Genomic DNA, 15,497 nt, shown 5'->3' with positions numbered 1-15,497 from the left:
ACCAGGCCCAAATAGTTCCATGTGGAATTTCTGAGACCCTTAAAGGCCAAATAGTCCTAGTGCCACATAAATTCTTCCAGAGCATAGAAAGTAAACAAAACACACAAGAACCTTCCAAAAAATTTTTAAAGAAGTATGATATCAATACCTGAACCTGATAAAGGTAGTACTTAAGATTTCAGTTTCATATTGCTTATCTCTTTAAAATTATATCTGTGGCCTACTGGGATTTATTCTAGGAATGCAAGATTGGTTCTAGGAAACTCAATAATATACTGTATTAACACATATAGGGGAGAAAAATCACAATTATTTATATAGACGCTGAAGAAAACCTTTAAGAAACATTAATACCTATTCCTGATAGACTTCATAAAATAGGAATTAATTAATACTTTCCTAATGTGATAAAATTTGGTATAGACCTTTTCAAAAGCCTGCATCTCACCTAATAAAGACTGGCTTCTACTAGGATTAGGAACAAGTACAGGATGCCCATTATTTCCATTATTATTTAACATTGTTCTGGAAATATTAACCAATACAGTTAGCCAAGAAGAGGACCAATTAGAGACAAAAGCCTTGGGAGAGATGTCAAGCTGTAATGTAGGTGATATGGTATTGTAGTATTCAAGAAAACTAGAGAATGCATTATTATACTAAAACAATACTTGAGGAACAGGATACAAAATTAACATATAGAAATCTTCATATACACAAGCAGTAACCAATTATGGTAGAGTAAAAGCCTCTTTTACATAGCAACAAGAAGATAAAATATTTAGTAATAATTTTAACAGGAAATGTACAGAAGCTGTTGTAGGGCAAATTTATTTTTTTAGACAGGGTTTCACTCTGTCACCCAGGATGGAGTGCAGTGACCCAGTCACAACTCACTGCAGCTTCAACTTCCTGGTCAAGCAATCCTCCCACATTGCCAGGACTACAAGCATGCATCACCACACCCACCTGATTTAGTATTTTTTTTTTTTTTTTTTTTTTTTTTTTTTTTTTTTTTTTTGGTAGGAAGAAGTCCTGCTGTGTTGCCCAGGCTGGTCTCAAACTCTTGGGCTCAAGCAATCCTTCTGCCTTGGCCTTCCAAAGTGCTGAGATTTTAGGTGTGAGACCCCAAGCCCAGCCCAGGGTGATCTTAAAAACGCTTTTGAAAATCAAAAGTAGGCCAGGCATGGTGGCTCACACCTGTAATCCCAGCACTTTAGGAAGCTGAGGAGGGAAGATCCCTTGAGCCCAGGAATTTGAGACCATCCTGGGCAACATAGTGAGACCTTGTCTGTACAGAACAAAACATAAAAGTAGACTTGAACAAATAGAAAGACATTCCTTGTTCCTGGGGTTAATGTTATGAACAATTGGTGATTCTTAAGTTGTTCTATAAATTTAAGGCAATCCCAGTAAACAGTTTTTAAAAACTGGAACTAGATAAGTTTATACAAAAGTGCACATGGAAAAATAAAAGTGCAAGAATACCTAAGAATATACTGCAAAAGAAAAGCTGTAAGTGGGGACTAGCCATGTTTTATGTTACAGCATCCTATCGTTAAAACTGTGGTACAGGCACATAAATAGACCAGTGGAATAGAATAAAAGCCAGAAATAGACTCAAGTACATACAGAATTTTAGTACAGTCACGCGTTGCGTAACAACGGGGATATGTTCTGAGAAATGCATCATTAGGCAATTTCTTTTTGCAACCATCATAGAGTGTACTTCCACAAACCTAGATGGTATAGCCTATTACACACCTAGGATCTGTGGTATAGTCTATTGCTGTTAGGCTGCAAACCTGTATAGCGCGTTACTGTACCAAACACTGTATACGCTTGTAACACAATGGTAAGAATGTATCTAAACATAAAGAGGGTACAGTAAAAATAGGGTATTACAATAGGACCACCTTCCTATAGGCAGTCTGTCATTGACCAGAACCTTATTGTGCAGTGCCCAACTGTATATGATAATGATATTTTATCAAATCTCAGGGGCAAAAATTAGCTTTTAATAAATGATGCTGGGGCAACTGACTAGCCATTTAGGAAAATATAAAATTAGATTCATACTTTACACCATGTACAAAAATGAACTGCAAATGGGTCAGAGAACTAAATATAATCTGTGAATCCATACAAGCACTAAAAGAAAACACAGATAAATTCCTCTGAAACCTTAGGGGAAGGTTTAGAAATGCTTTTGAACTGTAACTCCAAAACTAGTTTCAGTGAAAGATAGACAAAGCTGACTGTGAAAATTTTAAAATCCCACTCTTCATAGCAAAAAACTGTAAACAAAATCAAAAGACAACCAATATGCTAGAAGAAACTCTTTGCAGCATGTATCCCAGAGTATGAATATTCTTAATAAAGAGCTCTTATGCTGAGGGATTAACAACCAAAATTGATAGAAAAGTGGGCAAAAAACCACGGATAGATAGCTCACAAAAAAGATATAAAATGGACCTTAAACATGTCAAAAGATTTCAACTTCATACATAATGCTAGAAATACAAATTCAAATTACACTGAGTATTTTCTCACATGTCAGATCGGCTAAAAATAAAAACCCTGAAAAAACTTTGCACTGGAAAGTCAGTGGAGAAGCAGGCACTCTTGTGCATTGCTGGTAGGGGACTCTAGTATTATCCAGGACTAAATTAGCATTTGCCCTTTAACTCAGCAATCCCATTCCTAGCAATTTACCCTGAAGATACATTTCCCACCATACAAAATTATAGATGTACGAGGTTACTACCATTACGTTGTCATTTGTAATTGCGAGATACTCTAAATAACCTAAATGTAAATTTTAAAATAATGTAAGCCACGTGTAGATTGGTTGAATAAACTTTGGTACATCACACAGTACAGTACTATGCAGAAGTGAAAAAGAATGACGATCTCTATGAACTGATAGGAAGTGATTCCCAGGACATATTAAGTGAAAAAATTCAAAGTACAAGAGTGTCTGTACTGTGACTTTCCACGTAAGATACAAGGGTAAATTAAAAGATACAAATGCAAACACACACATAATACATCAGAAAATAATGAGATTAATAACAGGGTAGGTGGGACTAGGGTGGAAGGGATGGGGAAGGAACACTATTAGTATTTTACATATTAAAAATAAAATCAAGACTGGGGAAAACCTTTAAAATGAAATAGAAACATGAACCTGTTTTAAATGAGTGACTTTTGAACATATATTTTGACTATATACCTTTCATCTAAAGACCGAAATAGCTGTAAAAAAAATTCTAGCTAATAGGTCTGTTCTTTGTAGCTAAGTTAGCAGTTCTGAAACCTTTTTCTCTGTATTTGAAGATCGAATAAATAAGTACATTTTGAGGGTAGTGGCAGCCAGATTCTGCTATCGGAGAAGGGAGTTGTGAATATGGCAAGAGAAAAAAATCTAGAATGAACCCTATAGTTGCATTGGAGTAGGCTTAGAATTATCAGCATGAACTCATGGTTTTTCATATAGCTGGACTTGGGATGTTTTAGAAGGAGTCACACACACACACACATCCCTAAAAAGAACCCAGGCCTTTTGGAGAAATGGCTGACTGTAGGGCTGGGGCAGGAAAGAAACCAAGATGAACCAGAAAGTAAGATAATTCCAAAATGTAAGGTAGTGCTCAAAAAATGATGGGGACACTTTAGAAGGACACAGGAACCAGCATGAAGGAACTTTGGTAAATATAGGACAATTTGAACATAAAATGATGGTGAAAGATTATAATCCATAGAATAAAACAATCCATAAGTTCATACTGATACCTATAAGTAAATGGGAAAGGCAAAGATCTTTCTTGTGGTAGATGTCAGCTAATAAATGGAGAAGAAAAGTGGAATTGGAAAACTCACCATTTGGGCTGGGTGTGGTGGTTCACACTTGTAAGGAGGGCGGATTGCTCGAGCTCCAGAGTTTGAGACCAGCCCGGCCAACATGGTGAAACCCTGTCTCTACTAAAAATACAAAAATTAACCAGGTTTGGTGGCATGAACCTGTGGTCCTAGCTGCTTGGGAGGCTAAGGTGGGAAGATTGCTTGAGCCTGGGAGGTGGAGGTTGCAGCGAGCTGAGGTTGCTCCACTGCACTCCCACCTAGATGGCAGAGTAAGACCCTTTCTCAAGAAAAACAAAAACAAAAACAAAAAAGAAACAAAACAAAAAAACTCACCATTTGGCAGCTATCATGACAGTAATGAGTCAGGCAAGAATCATGGCTGCTTGATGGCTGCTAGGATGCTAAACCTAGTGGATGAAGAACTAGGTTAATGATTAAAGTTTGAAGAATAGGATTTTATGTAGTCTCAAAGTATTTCCTCACAAAATTCTTATTAAATTGGAGAAACAGTAACTTTACAAGGAAACCTGCAGATATCACCATCATTAATGGACAAATCAACACCTTGTGCCACTTGATGAGAATGCTCCTTCTGTGGTACTCCCATGGAAAGGCTTAGCTCAAAATTAAACATGAAGAAATACCAAAGGAACCCAAATAGAAGGCATGCTTTACAAATTAACCGGTCTGTTGTCTTCAAAGATGTCATGATTATGAAAGACAAAGATGGAGGGGGAAAGTTAAAGGAGCCTAAAGAGACATGACCACTAAAAGCACCAGGTGATCCTGGCTCAGGTTCTGGACCAGAATTTTGTTGCTTATGCTGCTATAAAGGATACTATTGGAACAATTGGCAAACTTGAATAATGTCATAGAATAAGAAATAGTGGCCTGGCGCGGTGGCTCACACCTGTAATCCCAGCACTTTGGGAGGCCGAGGTGGGCGGATCACGAGGTCAAGAGATCGAGACTATTCTGACCAACATGGTGAAACCATCTCTAAAAATACAAAAAAATTAGCTGGGCATGGTGGTGCATGCCTGTAGTCCCAGCTACTCGGGAGGCTGAGTCAGGAGAATTGCTTGAACCCAGGGGGTGGAGATTGCAGTGAGCCAAGATTGTGCCACTGCACTCCATCCTGGGCAGCTAAGCGAGACTCTGTCTCAAACAAACAAAAGAAAATTGTGAATTGGGCACAGTGGCTCATGCCAGTAATCTCAGCACTTTGGGAGGCTGAGGCAGGTGGATTGCTTGAGCCCAAGAGTTTGAGACCAGCTTGGGCAACATAGCAAGACCCTGTCTCTACAAAAATACAAATTTTTTTTTTTTTTGGTGGCATATACCTGTAATCCTAGCTACTTGGGAGGTTGAGGTGAGAGGATTGCTTGAGCCCAGAGGTCAAGGCTGCAGTGAGCTGTGATCATGCTTCTGCACTCCAGCCTGGGTCACAGAGCAAGACCTGTCTCAAAAAAAAAAAAAAATAGTATTGTGGTAATGTTTATTTCCTGATTTTGATAATATCACTGTAGTGAATGTTCTTGTGTGTTTATATATATATAAAAGAGAGAGTGATGGTTGGGCACAGTGGCTCACGCCTGTAATCACAGCACTTTGGAGGCCAAGGTGGGAGGATTGCTCAAGGCCAGGAATTGGAGACCAGTCTGGGCAACATAGTGAGAGCTCATCTCTACTAAAAATTAAAAAATTAACTGAGCATGGTGGTGCACAGCTGTGGTCCTAGTTGCTTGGGAGGCCGAGGTGGGAAGATCACTTGAGCCCAGGAGATCGAGGCTGCGGTGAGCCATGATTGCACCACTGCATTCCAGCCTGGGTGACAGAGGGAGACCCTGTCTCAAAGAAAAAAAAAAACAAAATAGTTTGTAGTAAAATAATAAATGAAGAATCGGGGTGAAGGGTATATGTACTGTTCTTGAATTTTTTATTTTTATTTATTTATTTTTTGAGATAGAGTCTCCCTCCATTGCCCAGGCTAGAGTTCAGTGGCATAATCTTGGCTCACTGCAACCTCTGCCTTCCAGTTTAAGCGATTCTCCTGCCTCAGCCTCCTGAGTAGCTGGGATTACAGGTACCTGCCACCACACCAGGCTAATTTCTTGTATTTTTAGTAGAGAGGGGTTTCGCTACATTGGCCAGGCTGGTCTTGAACTCCTGGCCTCAGGTGATCCACCCGCCTCGACCTCCCAAAGTGCTAAGATTACAGGAGTGAGCCACTGGGCCCGGCCTGACATTTTTATTTAGGTTGGAAATAATTTCAAAGTGAAAAGGTAAAGTTGTCACAAAAATTCCACATTCAAATAGGACTTTTAAAACAAACTTCATTGGTGTGTCCATCTTAGCGGCAGTTGAGGTTTTCCACACCATTTCTTCCCAGCAGGGAGGAGGTGCTGCCTCTGCCTGTTGTCCTGCTTCCTTGGAGAACCTGTGATAGAGCTGGAGCTGTCTACCTCTACCTCTGTAATTCTGTAATAGAAATGTCATTCTGTAGTGTCATTACATCTTATACTTGTCTTTATCATTTTGAGCTCAGAAGTGAATTTATTCCTGCAGGTTGTTGATGAGCGTGAATTTTTTGAGATCATGCCCAATTATGCCAAGAACATCATTGTTGGTTTTGCAAGAATGAATGGGAGGACTGTTGGAATTGTTGGCAACCAACCTAAGGTGGCCTCAGGTAGGATGGAGCTCTTCTAAGCCTTAGTTGTGGGGTTGGAGGCCAGGGAAGCCTGGGTCCATGGTATCCTTTCTGTCTTTTGCCTGTTCTTCAGACATGGCCCTTCCATGACCAGAGGGAAAAATCTAAATGGTTGTTATAAAAGCTACTTTTTTTTTTTTTTTTTTTTTTAGACAGGGTCTTACTGTTGTCCAGGCTGGAGTGCAGTGGTGTGATCTCAGGTCACTGGAACCTCTGCCTCCCAGAGTCAAGCAGTCCTTCCACCTTGGCCTCCTGAGTAGCTGGGACTACAGGCACATACCACCATACCTGGATAATTTTCTTTTTTTGTATTTTTGGTAGAGATGGGGTTTTGCCGTGTTGCCTGTGCTGGTTTCGAACTCCTGAGCTCAAGTGATCCGCCCACCTTAGTCTCCGAAAGTGCTAGGATTACAGGCATGAGCCACCACACCTGGCCTATAAAAGCTACTTTTAATATCTCAAAATGCTCCTTTCATACTCCTTTTCAAAGGTTTATAGGAAACTTACATTCTTAGTGTATAAGGTTTTTAATTTTTTTTTTTTTTTTTTTCTGAGACAGAGTCTCGCTCTGTCGGCCCAGGCTGGAGTGCAGTGGCGCGATCTCGGCTCACTGCAAGCTCCGCCTCCCAGGTTCACGCCTTTATCCTGCCTCAGCCTCTCCGAGTAGCTGGGACTACAGACCCCTGCCAGCACGCCCGGCTAATTTTTTTGTATTTTTAGTAGAGACGGGGTTTCACCGTGGTCTCGATCTCCTGACCTCGTGATCCGCCCACCTCGGCCTCCCAAAGTGCTGGGATTACAAGCGTGAGCCACCGCGCCCGGCCGGTTTTTAATTTTTTAGGGGTCAGTTTTCTGTTCCCCCTTACCCCCAGTTAAATATATGACTCACCCACTAATCAGTGAGCTCCATGAGGGCAGGGGTGGTGATGTCTTATTCACAGTAGTATCTCCAGTGCCTTCAACAGTGCCAGGTACATAGATGGTACGTGACAAGTTAATGGCATCTTACCATGTCTGTGCCCCACAGCTTGCCGGTGATATGGCCAGACCTGATTCGCAGCCAAGTGAGGGAGACTCTTCCGTGGCTGTGCTCTGGGAGGGACTGGGAGTGCTGGGGTGGGGACTGTGAATACCACTTCTTTCCTCAATATTTTTCCTCTTAGATTTGTTTTGTATCCTTGTTTAGGAAGAATCTGCCTTTCTTCATGACCTAACCTCATCTTGTTTCTGCCATGGAAATTTTTTATTGTCTTTAGAAAACTGTTTTGGCTGGGCGCGGTGACTCACGCCTGTAATCCCAGCACTTTGGGAGGCCAAGGCGGGTGGATCACAAGGTCTGGAGTTAGAGACCATCCTAGCCAACATGGTGAAACCCTGTCTCTACTAAAAATACAAAAAATGAGCCGGGCGTGGTGGCACGTGCCTGTAGTCCCAACTACGTGGGGGACTGAGGCAGGAGAATCGCTTGAGCTGGGGAGGCAGAGGTTGTTGCAGTGAGCCGGGGATTGCGTCACTGCCCGGGAGGCGGAAGTTACAGTGAGCTGAGATCACGCCACTGCATGACAGAGTGACACTGTCCCCACCTCCCCCCAAAAAAAATTTTGTCATGGTAAAATATATATGACAAAATTTGTCTGTTTGGCCCATTTAAAGTAGTGCAACCACAGTGATTACGTTCACAGTGTATGCAACCGTCGCCACTGTTTCCAAACATTTTCATCACCTCAGAGACTGTGAACCTGTTAAACAATAACTCACTATTTATCTCAGCCTCCAGTCTTTGCTATTCGAAATCTACTTTCTCTCTCTATGAATTTGCCTATTTTAGATATTTCATATAAATGGAATCATACAGTGTTTGTCCTTTTATATCAGACTTATTTCACTTAGCATAATCAGGCTTCTTTCATTTAGCAAGATTCATCCATATTGTAGCATATGTTAGAACTTCATTTATTTTTATGGCTGAATAATATTATGTTGCATGTATATACCACATTTTGATTGATTGTCCATTTGTCAGTGGACACCTGGGTTATTTCCACCTTTGGGTTACTGTGAATAATGCTGGAATAAACATTGATATATAAGTATCTGTTTGAACCTCAGTTTTCACTTTTTCTGGGTATATACCCAGAAGCAAAATAACTGGGTTATGTGGTAATTCTAGGTTTAACTTTTTGGGGAAACACCATACTGTTTTCTACAGCGTCTGTACTATTTTACATTCCCACCAGCAATGTGCAAGGGTTCCAGTTTTTCCACATCCTTGCCAACACTTATTATTAATTTTTAAAAATAGTAATCCTAGTGGATGTGAAGTGAATGGAATTGTGTTTTTGATTTGCATTTCTCATCAACATTAGTCTTGGTGAGCATCCTTTCATGTGCTTATTGGCCATTTGTATATCTTCTTTGGAAAAATGTCTATTCAAGTCCTTTTTCCATTTTTTAATTTTGTGTGTTTTTTGTTGTTGAGTTGGAGTTCCTTGTATATTCTATAAATTAAACTCTTACACATGACTTACAAGTATTTTCTTCCATTCTGTAGGTTGTCCTTGCACTCTTTTGATCATGTCTTTTGATAACACAAAATTTTTTTTTTTTTTGAGATGGAGTCTTGCGCGCTCTCGCTCTGACTCCAGCCCGGGCTGGAGCGCAATGGTACGATCTCAGCTTATTGCAGTCTCTGCCCCCCCAGTTTCAAGCCATTCTCTCACCTCAGCCTCCCAAATAGCTGGAATTACAGGCATGTGCCACCATTCTGGGCTAATTTTTGTATTTTTAGTAGAGACGGGGTTTTGCCATGTTGGCCAGGCTGGTCTCGAACTCCTAACTTCAAGTGATCTGCCCACCTCGGCCTTCCAAAGTGCTGGGATTACAGGTGTGAACCACTGCACCTGGCTGAAAAGTTTTTAATTTTGATTAAATCTGATTTCTGTATTTTTTCTTCTGTTGCATGTGCTTTTGTTGTCATATATAAGAATTTAAATTCAAGGTTGTGAAGGTATGTTCCTGTTGTTTTTTTTCCTGAGAGTATTATGGTTTTAGCCCTTACATTTAGCTTTTAATTTCAAGTTAATTTTGTGTATATGAGATAGGAATGCAACTTCATTCTTTTGCATGTGGGAATCCAGTTATTCCAGCACCGTTTGTTGAAGAGATTATTCTTTCCTCATTGAACAGGTGTGGCATGCTTGTGGGAAATCAACAGGCTGTGGGTGTATGAATTTGTTTCTGTATTCTTAACACTATTCTATTGGTCTGTATGTCTATCCATATTCCAGTGTCACACTATTTTGATTACTGTAGCTTTGTATATGTTTTGAAATTGGGAAGTGTGTCTTCCAACTTTGTTGTTGTTCTTAGGATTGTTTTAGGCATTTGGGGCCCTTTTAAATTCCATATGAATTTTGGTAGTGACTTTCCCATTTCTGCAAAAAAGGCTGTTGGAATTTTGATAGGGATTGTGTTGAATCAGTAGATTACTCTGAGTAGTATTGACACCTTAACAATATTGTCTTTCAGTCCATGAACACAGAATGTCTTTCCATTTTTCTTCTTTTTTTAGTTCTTCCAGCTGTGTTTTGTAGTTTTCAGAGTCCAAGCCTATCACCTCTTTGGTTAAATTTATTCCTAAATGTTTTATTCTTCTAGAAGTCATGTACATGGAATTGCTTTTTCAATTTCTTTTTCGGATTGTTCATTGCTGCTGTATAGAAGCACAACTACAAAACTGATTTTTGTTGATCTTGTAACTTGCAACTTTGCTGGGTTTATTAGCGTTGTTAGCTTTTGTTTCAAAATTTGTATTGCTACATTTTGTTTGATTGTTCGTCTGTGGACACGGTATTTCCACCTTTTAGTTGTGAATAATGCTGCTGAATATTGTGAATATTATGAACGTTGATGAATTTGTTCATTAGCCCTCTTGTGGATTTGCTGGGATTTTCTATGTATAGGATCATGTTTTCTGCAAATAAAGATAGTTTTACTTCTTCCTTTCCGATTTGGATGCGTTTTATTTTTCTTGTCTAATTGCTCTGGCAAGAATTTCTTGTACATTGTTGAATTGCAGTGGTGAAAGTGGGCATGGTTGTCTTGTTCCTCATGTTAAGGGAGGAAAACCTAATCTTTCATTATTGTATGATGTTAGCTGTGGGTTTTTCATGAATGCCCTTTATAATATGGAGGAAGTTTCCATCTATTCATGATTTTCTTTGTTTTATCGTGAAAGGATGTTGGATTTTGTCAAATGCCTTTTTTGTGTCAATTGAGATGATCATGTGGTTTTTGTCCTCCCTTTTGTTAATGTGGTGTATTATGTTTTCTTTTTTTTTTTTTTTTTTGAGACGGAGTCTTGCTCTGTCGCCCAGGCTGGAGTGCAGTGGCGCAGTCTCGGCTCACTGCAAGCTCCGCCTCCCAGGTTCACGCCATTCTCCTGCCTCCGCCTCTCCGAGTAGCTGGGACTACAGGTGCCCGCCACCACGCCCGGCTAATTTTTTGTATTTTTAGTAGAGACAGGGTTTCACTGTGGTCTCAATCTCCTGACCTTGTGATCTGCCCACCTCGGCCTCCCAAAGTGCTGGGATTACAAGCGTGAGCCACCGCGCCCGGCCTATGTTGATTTTCTTATGTTGAACTGCCTTTGCATTCCTGGAATAAATCCCACTAGATCACAGTGTATAACCTCTTTAAAAAAATAGACTTATAGAACAGTTATAGGTTTGCAGCAAAATTGAATGGAAAGTACATAGAATTCCTGTACACCTTCTGCTTCCACATGCACACATGCACAGCCTCCATATGTCCAAAATCCTGCACAAGAGCAGTATATTTGAGGTTAATGGTTGTATTAATCTGTTTTCACACTGCTATAAAGACACCACCCGAGCCTGGGTATTCTATAAAGGAAAGAGGTTTAATTGACTCACAGTTCCATATGGCTGGGGAGGAGTCAGGAAACTTACAATCATGGTGGAAGGCAAAGTGGAAGCAGACCTTCTTCACATAGCAGCAGGAGAGAGAAGTGAGGCAGGGGAAATGCCAGATGTTTATAAAACCGTCAGATCTCGTGAGAACTCACACACTGTCACGAGAACAGCATGAGGAAAACCACCCCCATGATCCAGTCACCTCCCTCCCTTGACACATGGTCCCTCCCTCAACACATGGGGATTACAGGTTCCTCTCTCAACACATGGGGATTACAATTTGAGATGAGATTTGGGTGGGCACACAGAGCTATCCCCTATCAATAGTATTTTGTTTTAAATTTCAAATTTTACTTGTTTATTGCCAATATATAGGAAAGTAATTGATTTTTGTATATTAGCCTTTTATCCTGCAAGCTTGCTATATAATTAGTTCCAGCAGTTATTTCTCAGTCACTTCTTTCAGATTTTCTGTATGGACAATTTTGTCATTTGTGAACCAAGACAGTTTGATTTCTTCCTTCTCAATGTGTATATGTTTTGTTTTCTTGTCTTCCTGCATTAGCCAGGATTTACAGTGCAATATTGAAAGATAGTGGTGAGGGGACATTTGATCTTAGCAGGAAAAATTCTAGTTTCTTACAAGTAAGTGTGATGTTAGTTGGAGGTTTTTCATAGATGTTCTTTATAAAGTTGAAGAAGTTCTCCTCTATACCTAGTTTATTGAGAGTTTTTGTCATGAATGTGTTTTGGATTTTGTTACATGCTTTTTTTGTATTCATATGATCATGTGATTTTTCTTCTTTAGACTGTTTACAGTCTAAAGATTACATTAATTGGTTTTTGACTGTTGAACTAAACTCACATACCTGAGATAAATCCTACCTGATTTTGATGTATAATTCTTTTTATGCATTGTTGGATTTGATCTAATATTTTGTTGAGGATTTTTTCATATATGTTTATGAGCAATATTGAGATATAGTTTTCTTGCAATGTCTTTGGTTTTGGTATCAGAGTGATGCTGGACTCATAGAATGAGTTAGAAAGTATTCTTTCTGCTTCTGTCTTCTGGAAAAGATTGTAGAGAACTGGTATTAATATCTTCCTTAAATGTATGGTAGAATTCACTAGTTGAAACCTGGGCTTTATTTGCTTTTTAAATTATGTAGGAAATAAAAAGTGGAGTTAGAAACCAAAATACTCAAATCCTAGTTTTTGTATTTGCCCATGTAGTCATCTTTACTTGAGATATTTATTTCCTAATGTAGCTTTGTGATATTGTCTAGTGTTCTTTTCTTTTAACCTGGAGGGCTTCCTTTAGCATTTTTCTGTAGAGTAGGCTGGTTGGTACTGAGGGTCTCAGCTTTTGTTTATCTGAAAATGTCTTAATTCTTAAATTTTCTCTCATTTTTGAAGGATAGTTTGCCAGATACAGAATTCTTGGTTGACACTTTTATTCTTTTAGCATTTTAAATATGTTATCCTGCTGTCTCTGGCTTTCAGAGTTTCTGCGGAGAAATCACTGGATAATCTTAATAAGGATTTCTTGTAAATGATGAATTGTTTTTTTTTTTTTTGCTGCTTTTAAGATTCTCTTTTGTCTTTCAGTAATTTGACTATAATATGTCTCAGTGTGGGTCTCTGAATGTATTCTTCTTAGAGTTAGTTGAGTTTCTTATATTTCTAGTTTCACATCTTGCATCAAACTTGGGAAGTTTTCGGACATTATTTCATCAGATTATCTCCTTGCCACGTTCTCTCAGTCTTCTCCTGCTGCTCTTATCCTGTGTATGTTCGTTCACATGTATGGTGTCCCACAGGTCCCTTAGGTTCTGCGCATTTAATTTTTTTATTTTCTCCTCTGAGTAATTTCAACTGTTTTATCTTCATATTATTCTCTGATCTTTCTTCTGCCTGCTCAAATCTCCTATTAAATCCTTGGAATGAATTTTTCGTTTCGTTTATTGTACTTTACAGCTCCAGAATTTTTCATTATTTTCCTGATTTCCTTTAGTTCTTTGTCCATGTTTTCCTTTGCCTCTTTGAATATGTTTAAGACTAGTAGTGTTTTAGGCCGGGCATGGTGGCTCCTGCCTGTAATCCCAGCACTTTGGGAGGCCAAAGTGGGCAGATCACCTGAGGTCAGGAGTTCGAGACTAACCTAGCCAATGTGGTAAAACCCTGTCCCTACTAAAAATACAAAAAATGAGCCGGACGTGGCAGAGGGTGCCTGTAGTCCCAGCTACTTGTGAGGCCGAGGCAGGAGAATCACATGAACCTGGGAGGCAGAGGCTGCAGTGAGCTGAGATGGCGCCATTGCACTTCAGCCTAGGTGACAAGAAGCGGAACTCCATCTCAAAAACAAAACAAAAAAACCCCACTAGTAGTGTTTTATAGTCTTTATCTAGTAAGTTCAGTGTCTATGCTTACTTAGGGACAGTTTCTTCATTTTACACCTTGTGATTTTTTTAATTGAAAATGGGGTATTTATACATTATAATGTGGTAATGCTGGCAGTCAAATTTTCCTCTTTTCCCAAGCTTTTTTTTTTTTTTTTTTGATATTTAATGTCATATATGTTTGTCTAGTGTCTTTTTGCAATTACTTTTCCAGAGACTGTATATTTCTTGTCATTTGTGGTCACTGAAGTCCCTGTTTCTTTTTATTGTTTCTTTCTTTCTTTTGAGACAGGGTCTTGCTCTGTTGCCTGCGCTGGTCTTGAACTCCTGTCCTTAAGAGATTCTCCCAAAGTAGCCTCCCACAGTGTTAGGATTACAGGCGTGAGCCACCATGCCCAGCCTGTTTCTTAACTTGTATATTTGACAGAAATTTTCTTGAACACCAGGAACTAAAACCAAGAAACAACAAACAAGAAAACTCTTGGTCTTGAAATTGCCTCTGTGTTGGGGCTCTCCTTTGATGCTTAGCCAAACTTGAACTAAGGTTTGAGATCAGCTCAAGGTTAAAGTTTAAGGTTTTCCCGGGTCTTTTGTTTTGTAATAGGGTTTTCATTTTCATTCAACTTATTTTCTTATTTCCCCTCTCAGATCTTTTCTGATCGTGTATCTCATCCTAGGCATACATGTCTTTCTGAATTCCCCCTATTCACGGGTGCTTTTGAATGCACTAATTTCCTAAAGACACTCTCTCCTTGTTTTTTTTTTCTCCCATTTGGTGGTTTCAACAATAGTCTTTTGCCCAGACATCTGCAGGTTGTTCCTCTACCTTACCATGATTTAGAGAAATGCCTGCTACATTTCCAGCCTGGATAAGTTCTGAGTTAGGTGAAACAGAGATGTGTTCCTTGTGTCAGTCCTTCAGGCAGCCCACAGACAGGTTAGAGCAGACTTATGCAGAAATTTGTGAATGAGGTCTGCTCTGCTTCCTCCAGAACCAGGAAGGAAATGGGACAAGTGTAATTAAAAAGCCACAAAGCTTTCATACCATTTTATTTTATTTTATTTTTTTGAGACAGAGTCTCACTCTGTCACCTAGTCTGGAGTGCAGTGGCATGATCTTGGCTCACTGCAACCTCCTTCTCCCAGGTTCAAGCAATTCTCCTGCCTCAGCCTCTGAGGTAGATGGGATTACAGGTGTGCACCACGCTCGGATAATTTTTGTATTTTTAGTAGAGACAGGGTTTTGCCATGTTGGCCAGGCTGGTCTTGAACTCTGGACCTCAGGTGATCTGCCCACCTTGGCCTCCCAAAGTGATGGGATTACAGGTGTGAGCCACCACGTCTGGCCATTTTTTTTGTTCTTTTAGAGACAGAGTGTCACTATGTTGCCCAGGCTGGTCTCAAACTCCTGGGCTTAAGCAATCCTCCCACTTTGGCCTCCTGAGTAGCTGGGACTACATTGTCTTTTTATTGTTGATTTCTAGGGCCTGGCTTGTGACTTGCCTATTTATTTCCTTCCCTTTCCTTTCTTTTGTTTGGGGGGGGGCGGGTGGGGAGACAGAGTGTCACTTTTGTTGCCCAGGC

The 15,497-nt window shown here is 39.8% G+C and overlaps 1 protein-coding gene across 4 annotated transcripts in view; it reads left to right on the top strand.

Moving 5' to 3' along the window:
• The window catches only part of PCCB (propionyl-CoA carboxylase subunit beta), an 85,509-nt gene that overhangs the window by 60,904 nt on the left and 9,108 nt on the right, over window positions 1–15,497 (top strand). For all 4 annotated transcript variants that reach the window (XM_063611318.1, XM_055295331.2, XM_055295330.2 and 1 more), the window contains one exon: window positions 6,433–6,556. In XM_063611318.1, the coding sequence (XP_063467388.1) occupies window positions 6,433–6,556 (124 nt within the window). The remainder of the gene's footprint in view (window positions 1–6,432; window positions 6,557–15,497) is intronic.

The sequence above is a fragment of the Symphalangus syndactylus genome, chromosome 10, assembly GCF_028878055.3.
Source record: "Symphalangus syndactylus isolate Jambi chromosome 10, NHGRI_mSymSyn1-v2.1_pri, whole genome shotgun sequence".
NCBI classification, from domain to species: domain Eukaryota; kingdom Metazoa; phylum Chordata; class Mammalia; order Primates; family Hylobatidae; genus Symphalangus; species Symphalangus syndactylus.
The sequence above is the reverse complement of the archived record's forward strand: the minus strand, read 5'-3'. Positions and strand labels throughout refer to the sequence as shown.